Consider the following 11,951-nt stretch of genomic DNA (forward strand, 5'->3'; position numbering starts at 1 on the left):
CCTCATATGCCACTAGAACACAATAAAGTGAACAGGGCAGATTCTGGATCAATCCTTCCAGGTTTCCCAATAATATTCACAAAAGGTTTAGAGAACAGTCACGAAGGAGTGGTGACTTCTCAAACTATAAGCTTCCATCAAGTTAATTACTCCACTTAAAAAACAGGCACTTCATTCCTTACTCAGGCAAAGAGTCCCATTAAAATCTTATCAGAAGACAGCTTTTGCAGGACAGCAGCATCCTCCCATACATTTGAGTTCAAGTTCTCCCTAACACCGAGCATGATGCACGCGTGCTATTATTCTTCAATACATCTTCAGGGAGGTGTTGAAGGAAGAGTTGTAATAGAAAGCATTCCTTGCAGGTTTTTCAACTGCACAATATTTCATCACAAAATTCTCAATGGCATTTCATATTTGGTTGATTGCTGCCAGGAAGGCAATGAGGAATACTATATTTCCACAAACATAGATGGTTAACACAATCTGTTTAAACAGAAAACCCTGCAAGAGAAAGGGAAGAAAAGTCATAGAAGTGTCAGTCTTTTTATTGGTTTAAATAAAGAATCACCCTATCTTGTAGTAGTTACTTACGAAATTGTGACTTACCTCAGCCTCTGCAGATGTGAGTGACTGCAGTATCTGTACTCTGTCATCCTCTATCACTTCAACTGTTAGTGGGAAGAAAAAAACCCACTTAAGTCTGCTCGTAAAAGGAAGATTTTTATACTGCAGAAGTCTTGATCCTGTGACTAAGTGATTAAGTCTTATACAGCATCAAATATGAAAAACATTTGTAAGTCTCAAGTGACATTTCATGACCTATACGATCATGCTTACAGCACAAGTGAAAAATTATTCTGGAGTCAGCTGTCAGAAGTAATTTCTGGACACTAAGTGACAAAACATTTCATCTCTTTTGCTAGAGTGAATCATCAACACACTGAGGTTTGAGCGGAACAGAACAAATGTTTTGTCTAAAACTTTTCCTTCTCAATTAAAGATAACTAGATTTCATTAATAAGTATTTTCCATTAGCCAACAAATGAACATTCATTGTTCAAACATTTCAGGTTAATTTCTCTAATCTTAGGAAGTAATTACTGCAGTTAAATTTAAATTCAAATCTTTTATAATCACTCCTCCACGTGCCACCTTACACAGCCTTTTAACTAATCATGCTTCTTCAGTTCTGCAAAGTGTCTCATCTCTGCCTTACAGACAGCTCATTTACACATGCAGAGTCATCTCTGATCAGTGACATTAGCCAGTGAAGCTAAGAATGTCCCATAAAATTACTACCAGCCTTTTCACTAGACACAGGACTAAGGATTTAACCTTCATTCCCCTGTTCAGTCAGAACTGCAAGCATTTGTGCTCAAGTTTGTGATCATTCTGCTCATAAAAATAACAGCCATTCACACCAGCAATTTGTCATAATAAAATGCAGATTAAATCTGTATGAATTAACCTGGACTTTACCTACCCACCTGGGATCAAAATCATGGCAAACAGTGACAGGTTCTTGGAAAAATACTTACGCATTTCAGTCTGCCCCTATGAACTGTGGTTTGAGAAATAAGAGGCTACTATTTAAAACTGCATCAAAATAACTTTTACAGAACCCTTTGGTCTTGTAAACTGGTTTACTCCCATGTTAGTTTATACAGAAGATACGACACTATTGTTCAAAGAGTTATTCCCTTTCAGCTTCCAAGTTAGACACCAAAGAACACCTCCTGACATTCAATTCACTCTGTTACATCTCCTGCACCACCCTCACCAGGCAAGGTAATAATAGTTTTGTTGAGTTTGTACCTTTATGTATGAGACAGTAACTGTGTATTTCCAGAAGTAGATCAATAGCAACATGCCAAGCTACGAAACCTATCAATGTGTAGGTGTCCCATGGGTCTGGTAGGTCAAGTGCTGGTAGATCCATTCCCAAGAACATAGTCACCACTAATCAATAAAACAAGACAAGAAGACATTAAGAGTGTTGAGCCAGGATAATTGGAAAAAAAACAAAACATCACCCACCCACAAAAAAATCTCAACACCTTCAGCAATAGATTTCCCATTAACTGCCTACACCTACTTGGGGAATGAGGTTAGAGTCCACACAGCTAAAAGGTGGTGTAGGTGGGGTAGAATGAGGTTAAAGGAGTCCACGCAGCTAAAAGGTGGTGTAGGTGGGGTTGCGTGGCAGGGAGAAAAAAGCCAAGATCGTTTTCATCCTGCTCAGTGCCCTGTCACATCCCAGTCACACAAACACTGGCATTTGAGTCTACCAACAGAACATTATTTGTGCTTAAGTTGCCTATGGAAACTTGTCACTATTAATAGAATTAAACACACCCTCTGGTTCTGTGAGTTTCCCCTCTCCCATTAAGTAACACTGAACTATGTTACTGTAAGAACGTCCATCCTCAAGTCTCCCAAGAGAAAAAGAAATTACTCAAGAGCAGGTCCTCATTACAGAGATCGTCCAGATTTATCTGTAATTTCTTTGGTTTTACATAATCACTTTTACTCCCTAAAGCTGTATCTGATGGCCACTTAAATCTCACACAGAAGATGGTCAGCAAGTAAAAGAATCTTCAGAGATGAAAATTATGGACTGGATGTCCACAGATGTTTTAGATGGCCAATAGCACAGAGAGTGAACAAAGTTCCTTTAAATCACTTAAAAGAGAGCTACAATTATTACTCCTACTCACCAGCTAGTATTCTAGCTGTTGTACCAGTACTCCAGTGAAACCAGTTAAACAATTGCCTCCTACAAAACAATGAAAGCATTTTATAGATTACACAGTTTGGGGGTAAAAAATAAAGAACATTGTTACATACTTTAAAGATATCTTTTTCAATGTAAATGGAATTTTTAAAGAAACAGACATATTTAATTCCTGTGGCTATAACTTACTGAGTTTCACGTACCTTGGCGCGTGACGAGATGGTCTGAAACCTGCCATAAGTGGTTGAAAGATTGTCAGGGCCATCACAGTACAGCCAAGATAGGGATGAAAACCTGCTTGCTAAAACACAGGACATTTTTTCTTTAATAGCGTATCTATATAAACACACAGATAAAAAAATAGCAAAGAGATAACAATTTAATTTATGCTTGTATTAGTAAGTTATAATGGCGGAGCAGCACTGTGTTTAGACTGGCAGGGATGACAGGATACAGTAAGTTGTCCTGCAGTTGAATGGAGATGGTTCTCCTTGGCAGCATGAGACACAGTACATTTGCCCAGAGTTGTTTCACCCTTCTGAAACAATATATTGAGAAATTCTACCAGCTGAACAGCAGAGCACAATATGACTGGAGAAGCTATGCTCCAAGCTCCTCATCCCCAATCCTGTGTCTTCAGAAGAGGCTATTTCATAACTCCTCCCAGCAGTGGCCTCCCCTCTCACCCTATCTGTTCTCATCTTAACCCTAAATATTTCATTCAACTTCCTTAGCTTATACCTATGACCACATTCTCCCACCTTTAATATGGACACTCTCTAGACTTTCCAATTTCTGATATCACCTTGCACCAAATATTCTACAGGTGACAGCAACAGGTATACAATCCCAATCTATCTAATGTTCCAGACTAAGTTTAATCCCTGGATACAGTTACTCAAGTCCAAGCTCGTAACAACACTTATTCCCAGCAGGTTTACCATATTAAGTCAACTGTCCCATCCTCACTCCCCTCCCAAGTTCAAGTTGTCTAAGAAAATAAGAAAAAGATTGTTTTACTGCATAAAGAAACTGTGGACAAGGACTTTATTTGGGTCAGGGAGGCACTGAAGTTGTTAAATTCTAGATAAGAGGCAATATTTCTCTTCTGTATTGCTAGCATTTAAAACCAGGCTACTTAAGTACAACTTTATCAGCAATTCCCACTGCAATACTTGTAACAAGTTCGTCCTCCTCATTCATTTGGTCCAACCTTTACATTTGAGTAAATCAAAGCAAAAGCACACACTTACTTGACTCCAACCTCCTCGGTATATAAAGGGCAAGATAAAAGAAATGCTTGTAAGCATGACTGTGGTCAACATAAGCATACGATGCACCTAGGAAAGTAAAGTTTGGTTTTAGAAACTCTACAGCTTGCTGAATAAGCCATTAAAATATGTTTAACGTATGTACAGATAAAGATGGTCTTGGTGTCCTCTTAGGCTTTGCTTTTACTAGTAAAGTAAGTGAAATTCTGATCTGTAATTGTTCCATTTTATAAGTTTAAACAAAGACAAAAATCACACCAAGTTTAAACCCCTACTTCTTGGATCTAGTACATGTATAATTCTGCTTACAATAAAGCTAGAAAATACAGCTGGAGATATGGGGAGATTTTGCCCACCTGAAACCACATCTCCTTTCCAAACAGAAATGAATGAGACCAGACAGGTTTGAAGAATCGTGCAACAATAACACCAATACTAACTGTGGTAATCCAAGCAACAAACATTAGCGCTCCTGAAAATAGAAAAAAATACAAGGTAAACGTAAGTAATGTAGCTGCATATGAGTACAGCTTCAAAGGCTCCATAATAGTTTAGTCTGTATGCCTATAGTCAGAATTTACCAGTGAAATTTTTAATCACCGGGTTCAGACTAGAACTTCACAGCATTTACCTTGCTGAAGGGCAGAATCATCCATGTAAATCATACCATGCCCACACAGCATGACAGAGCAGCTCTGGCTACCGCGCATTTCTACTGGTGAGAGATGCTGTTCTGTCACAAACTCAGACAGCAGAGGATGAAAAGTGACATTTCTTACAAATTTTTTGACAAGGAACGAGTGATAGCTCTCTCATGGACCTGCTTTAAAGCCCAATACCGTGAGAGAAAAAACATCTCATTAACTTCAATGGCTCTGGACTGTCAATTAAGGGGTTTTCCATTTCAAATAGAATTAAACCGGTAAGGCAACTAGAACAAATTAAACCAGAGATGGATAAGCAGAAACAAGTCTTAATTATAAATTTAAGATGAAAGACAAATGCAGGTTCATTTTCCGGGGGGGGCGGGCAGGTGGGGTGGTGTACCAAAACACCTGACAACGCTGTTCCTGAAATGAACAATTATTAATAATTTTACTCTTTTTTCAGTCTCAGGTCTTGCTAGCCAAGAGCACATATAACACAAATGCCAAATACCTAAATGCCTACTCTGCAACAATGAGGAAAACTTAACTCTGCAGTTTCAGCAAGTCTAGAACTGGAAGGCAAAACTAGAAGTTGCAGCTTACCATGAGCCTTCATAAGTCGTGGGGACCGGGAACCTCCGATATCCTGAGGAAGGCCAGTGACATTGTACATTCCAGTGGTAATCAGAGGCTGATGACGATGTTTGCGTATTAGTCCACCTAGGCAGTGACACAAAGCAGTTTATCTATGGCTGATGAAAGCCACTTCACTTGTAAGTGTGCCCACTCCTTATTTATGAATGCATGCCCTGTTGTGATTATGCAAGCATAATCATACAAACTAAGTTTCTGACACACAGTATGGCAAGAACCTAAGATGTCATCTAAACTGTCTTGCATACTTAACGTACAAGAACCAACTCACCCCTCTACAGCAAATGCTTTACCCACTACACGCAGAAGGTGTGAAGAAAAATTTCCTTAGATGCCAGTCTCCATTATAAAAAGATGTGGCCAGCTCTCAAGAAGCTAACAGTTCCTAGTAACAAGTTGGTATACAACACATATATCATTAAGTTTACTATAACTTGCAAAAGCAAACCCATGATCCAGAGAGGCAGTAAAGATGACTGGGCTAAGTATCTCAAACTTGTAAACCTTTGTTCAGATAGCAATGATCAGCTAAGCCATCTCTTACATACGGGTGATTGAACAGCTCTAAATGAGTTAAAGAAAAGCAACCATCTTCAAGTCAAGTTTACCTTCACTAGCTTCCCCATCTGCCAGAAAGATGTAGTAACTGGCATCCAGATTAAACCTCTCTCTATAAGCAGGAAGACGAATACTCCTTCTGAAAGAACACTGAAGAAGACCATCCACAAGCCTCCATGACACATCTTCAAGGGCATTCTATGAAACAGAAGACATTAAATATCCATTCTTTTCAGACTGGCAGGGTAATTGGCTTAAGAGTAACCCTGCAAGAGACAAGAGTGTCACTGATGCACAAAGAACAGCAATGACAGGGGGAAGGGGATAAAAATCTCTTGCATACCAACTTAGAAGGTATGGCAGTAAGTCAACCAGAAACATAAGGGTTGGACTCATCACCACTAATTTTTCCAGCTCATAACAATAATCTCCCCTTATAACCTTTAACCAGAGATATCAATTGCACCTGCAGCCCTAGAAAAGGGACAGAATAATAATGGGTACAAAGTTCCTCAGAGTAAGCTCCCACCATGTGACTTTTTTAGACTTCCAAAGGTAACATTTACTGGGAAGTAATAGACCAACCAATCTCACCGTAAAGAATTATGGATCCACCTCATTATTTACAAATAGTAAATACAAAGCAGCAGCATACCATTCATAAATTCAACCCTACATTTGTGGAAGTGTCTTAATTGTTTTCAAACGTACCTCTGATTCCAAAACAGGAGGACTCCGCCCCTTCAGACTGGCAGCACTTACATGAACATGGTGGTCCTCATTAACACACAGATATGCATCATCACCACCCTGGAGAGTTTAAAAGAAAAATGTATTTATAGCCCAATAAAAATCACTTCTGGTAGTCTCCAAAATCTTTACAAAGGTATAATATATGCAGTAAGACCTGAGACGGATTTCTCTAGCTGTCAATCTATTATTTCCCAGCTTTCAAACATTTCCGTATTACAAAGGAATCACATAAGTCAAACAGATGACACATAGTAAGGCACATTATGATTTATACTCCCCCCTTCTCCTGGTAACCATCAAGTTATCAGCAGTTCCTTTATTTATTTAGAATTTAGTAAATTAACCAGATAAGAGAGAGATGGATGTTGATGTTATTTAAAAACCTTCTTTAATTAAATGTTGGTTTTCCTCACAAATGTAAAGACAATTGTTAAGAACCAAGTGTTATTCTACTAGGAGTATGAATATATACAGCACCTCCTTTCTGCAACAATTAGTTTATAGATCATGCATTTGTCAACAGCATCATCCCTTGACTTTAAAGATCCTTTTTTCTAATTGTTCTAAATACCTTAAGATTGAATGGAGTCACTCCTGTACAAACACTGAAATACAAATGGTTTTCAGAAAGCATAGCAGCTCAGGTGAGGGTTGTTGGCTAGATAACAAAGCCTGATGTAACCAGGAATTCCAGTCAGCTACTGTGAAAGCAGAATCCAACCTATCTGATAAGACATATATTCATGGAGGAATACTACTTGTCAGTCCTGAGCTAAAACTGAATATCCACCTATAAAAGGCAACCTTCAGCACTATGGGAGATTACTTTGCATGACATCCAGCAGCACTTCAGATTTCCATATGCATGTTTTGCTAGAGCCATTCAAACTTTAGGATCACAAAAGCAACTAAAGTAGTAGAATACTACTTACCATCCACTGGTCATAGGACAATGCAAATGCTAAATATCCTTTACTTGGACCACTCATTTCAATAAATACTGAACTCCTCTCTTGTTGGAAGGATAGAAAAAAACAGGAAGCACTTTCAGGATTACAGTTTGCAGGGTTCCTAATGCAGAACTTCATACTTCCACAATTTGATGCATTAAACTAGACAATTAAGCAAACAAACAAGTTATAAGTTTTCTTCTTCCTCCCTTTCTACCCCATTCTAGAAGGAAGTATACAAGGAACAGCAAAGAAATGCCATCTATGTCCACATACCAATCTCTTAACGAATCCCTACAGTTATCCCAGGACTAGCAGGTAAAACAATGACTAGTTCCAAGCTGTACTTATACTCAGATTGAATTTTCCCTTTAAAGACATTATGATAGAATAGTAACTTGGAAAAGACAGTAAAAACTGTAAACCAAAGGAAGTTTTTCTAATCAGTAATGGAAGTTAGTAACATACATGAACTCATAGAAAGAATTTTCTGAGTCTGCAGTCACTAAATAGGAAGTTATTAGTCAAGATCAAGTCTTTACCCACTTCTCTTCTGAGGTGCACATAACACTTTCTGACCATTAAGTTCTAAACGTTCTATCAACCTTCTGACCCATGTGTGGTGTTACAACATTTAACCCACACAAGTTCAAGCAACTCAACTAACACAGGAGGGTAGCTGTTTACGCTATCTGATGTGTAAATTACTTCATCTCTCCCTTTTTGTCAATAGGCTGTATCAATATGATTTCATTAAACACCACCACTGATCACATATTAAAAATAGCATTATATATGTTTATAATTACTTACTGGCTTTGATAAGTAGGAAACGGGGTGTGAAGTTGATATAGCCTCTGATGTTGCATACAAAGGTGTTGTTGGGGATGGTGCATTAGGCTGCGAAACAATGGGACCAGGAATCCTCACCCAGAAAGTCTTGTATTTCTTCACAACTGTGGCTCTTAAAAAACACCACACACAGAGTCACTATGGTATACATTCAACAGCCTGTTCTTACTTTAAAAAGAAAAAGCAAAGAGGAAAAGCTTCTATAGTTTGTACAACTTATTTGTAAAACCCTCATTTTATGCAGATATCTACCATTTTAGAGATTAAAGTAGGAAAATATCTGAAATCTCAGTGGAAACAACTTTAAAACATGCTACTGCATGCTCTACTGTATGCAAGAAACATTCAAGCCTGTAGCACAGACTACAACTCAGAGAAGAGTTGCATTGCTTTTATCCATTAGTTCCCAAAAAGCTAGTATTACAACAGGAGAGTATACACACTCTCGTTAGGTACAAGCACCAAAAAAAAAAAAAAAAAAATTAACATTGTATACACACTGCTCACTTCTCATGCTTGTAACTAGAAATGTTAAAGAAACTAGCTTCTGAATTCCCTTCTACTATCCCTGCAAACATAAAAATAATTATCTCCAAGCTTTCTCTAAAGAACAAGTGTCTGCACCAATGTCGACTCTGCGGCGACCAAGAGGTGTTGACTTTTCAAGCCATTAGTCAAAGGACACTTTTCAATTGCTAGCCAGTATTTGACAAAAACAATGCTACAGGTTTACCTTATTTGCATTTTAATAAGCTAGAACTAATACTAAATTTACTTACAGAAACTGTACATGTTTTGGTGCAACTCCAGGAGCAATCCAATAAACTTTTATGTATTTCTTTTTTGCTTTACTTGTGTGACTGACAGCTGAATTCTGAAAAAACACACGTATCAAGAGTTACACAGTGGCACATAGGGAGGTTTCAGCTCCCTAGTGACACAGTCACTAAGTCATCACAGGCTGCAGATAAATCCCAGACACAGTATTAGAATCATAGAATGGTTAGAGTTGGAAGGGACCTTAAAGATCATCTAGTTCCAACCCCCCTGCCATGGGCAGGGACACCTTGCACTAGACCAGGTTGCTCAAAGCCACATCCAGTCTGGCCTTGAAGATGGGGCATCCACAACATCTCTGGGCAACCTGTTCCAGTGCCTCACCACCCTCTCTGTGAAGAATTTCTTCCTGACATCTAATCTAAACCTGTCACACTGCACAGACACAGTGCAACTGACATTTCCCCAGTCAATCATGATCAACTAGGATGAAGTCCGCCACTGAAACCTACACATATTAACAAACTTGAAGGCTAAAAGGAACAACTAGAAGTCTTTTAATCCAGAAGACTCCAGTGACAAAACACAAGTCCCTGCAGGATTTATGCAGAAATGGTATGATAACACTCCATTTTTTGACAGTAAGAGCACGAAGGGACAGTGCAGTAACTGTACAGAGAACAGAACTAATATTCTAGAGGACAAAATCCAAAAGTAGCCAAGGTCAGACATTTATTTGCACAAGGTTAACAGATCAGTCAGCACTGAACTAAGTCTTCAGAACACAGGAGGCACAACCCAGACATACTCATGGCTTTACAGCATTGATCAATGTATTGATTGGATGCCACTGGAGGGGGGAGGGGGTGTGCGTAGAAGTGGAGAGAAAAAAAAATACATCTAGGCAGATTGAGAACTTTGTCCACATCAGCTCAGATGACACTGGACATGTTCATGAAGTTCAAGCAGGTTGCTGAAACACTAGCCAGAGCTCATCTCTCTTGCACATGAGGCAGTATCAATTTATCTAGAAGGGATATTGAAGATTGTGATCTAACCTGTTACTAAGAAGGCTCCATTAACAGTAACTGACAGAGCAACACTAAAGATAGTGTATTCTAGTGTGTGTTTACCACAATAACTGCCCTAAACTTTCCTTGCTGCAAGACATTTTCTATATCCTTAACAAACATGGAAAATGATTGATAACTCTCCTCTTCAAAGCAAATACAGCATGTGCTCCTCAAGTACAATAGCCAGAAATACACTACATTCATCATGCACAAGTAAAAATTGTTATAAATGCTGCATCTTCCTGCAACAGTCAATGGCCTTCTATCACCAGAATAGTGTAAATGGCTTGGAAGAATAGTCTGACAGAGTTGCAGTGAGACACGCCTCTATTCTACAAATTGAACAAATTTCCTGAGAGACTCACTGAGCCCAAAGATGACTGCATAGCTTAGTTTTGTCCCATTACAGACATGGTCTGGTACAAACACCGCAGTGCCTGATGTCCCATTTTAAGACACTAGATTATACCTTGGTACGGCCACATGTCAGAAGTTGAGAACGTTTCCGGTCAACTAACATGAAAGAACCAACTGCAGGGCTATCCAGGTGTTCTGCATCCCGGGCTTGTATGAAAAATCCTTCAAAATCTGGTCCAGACAGATGAACTGAAACAAGAATAAAAATAAAAAGGAAGTTGAAATAGTGTCCAGATGAAAATGAAGTATTTCAATAGTGACACCATAAGCTCATTTTACAAGTACTAAATGAATCAGCTGAACAAAATTCAACAGCTTAAACAGATCTAGTATAACTGAGTAAAGACATCCTACAACACAAAGAAACAATAAATTAAACTCTTCAGCTATAACTGACACAATACCTTCTATGCTGTCCCCTGGTTTAAATTTAGTCACATTCACTGTAATGGTGTGCTCAGGTGACAGTTGTGGAGAGCTACCATGACAGGGTATCATGCTAGTGCAGGCTTCTCTTATTTTCCCACTTGGATAGCCATCCACAGATGCATAGAAGCAAATAGACATCCAGACAGCAAAAGCAAGGCCAGACAGCTCCATCTGCATAAAGTAAGAGTTACAGGCAATTAAATACAATAAGCATTTACATTACAGATCACCATTCAACCTTAAGTGAGTCAGTTGAATACTAAATGTTAAAAACACGTTTAAAACAAAAGCATGCACATGACACTATTCCCAGCTGCAGAAGGTAAAAGCAATATGTGCTTCTGGTAACTGCCAGACTTAGCAAGAATGTTCACAGATACACGTTTCAGGCCATCAAGAGTACAGAGAGTAGATGGATCCCTCCATCCACTGGGTGGATTATTTCTCTCAGTGCATTTTGACATCACTTTTTCAATTCCTTTTGCTTACGCCTCTCCCATTCTGTCTCTCACACAAAAAATAATCCCAGGCCCTTAAACATCTGCACAGGACAGATGGTTCTTAAAATGTGTTTCATTAATGTATAAAGATCCACAATACTGAGGAACTACGCAGCTAGGATCAAGCCCACTCTTAATCCCAGCTTCAAACTGTGTTAAAGACTGTCATTAGTTTCCACAACTCCTGTCTATTTCTTCACATTTGACAAAAAATTCTGAGGAAACAAGTTGTTCTTTCTGCAGGGAAACCAAAGCTGCCAGATGTCTGAAATAGATTTTATACATGCAATAGTGGGAATTTAGTATAAAGATTTAGATTAAAAAAAAAAAAAA

General features: G+C 38.6%; 1 protein-coding gene across 1 annotated transcript; it reads right to left on the minus strand.

The window, feature by feature from the left end:
• Window positions 1–411: 411 nt before the first annotated feature.
• FRRS1 (ferric-chelate reductase 1) lies at window positions 412–11,289 on the minus strand. The gene is made up of 15 exons (XM_010149697.1): window positions 11,094–11,289; window positions 10,742–10,878; window positions 9,202–9,296; window positions 8,384–8,534; window positions 7,553–7,732; window positions 6,579–6,677; window positions 5,918–6,065; window positions 5,259–5,375; window positions 4,365–4,480; window positions 3,991–4,077; window positions 2,941–3,038; window positions 2,721–2,779; window positions 1,819–1,962; window positions 610–671; window positions 412–504 (listed from the first exon to the last, which is right to left on the minus strand). The coding sequence occupies exons 1-15, from the start codon at window positions 11,287–11,289 to the stop codon at window positions 412–414; spliced, it is 1,782 nt and encodes a 593-aa protein (XP_010147999.1).
• Between the last annotated feature and the right edge of the window lie 662 nt (window positions 11,290–11,951).

This window comes from Eurypyga helias, unplaced genomic scaffold (genome assembly GCF_000690775.1).
Source record: "Eurypyga helias isolate BGI_N326 unplaced genomic scaffold, ASM69077v1 scaffold8854, whole genome shotgun sequence".
Taxonomy (NCBI): Eukaryota; Metazoa; Chordata; class Aves; order Eurypygiformes; family Eurypygidae; genus Eurypyga; species Eurypyga helias.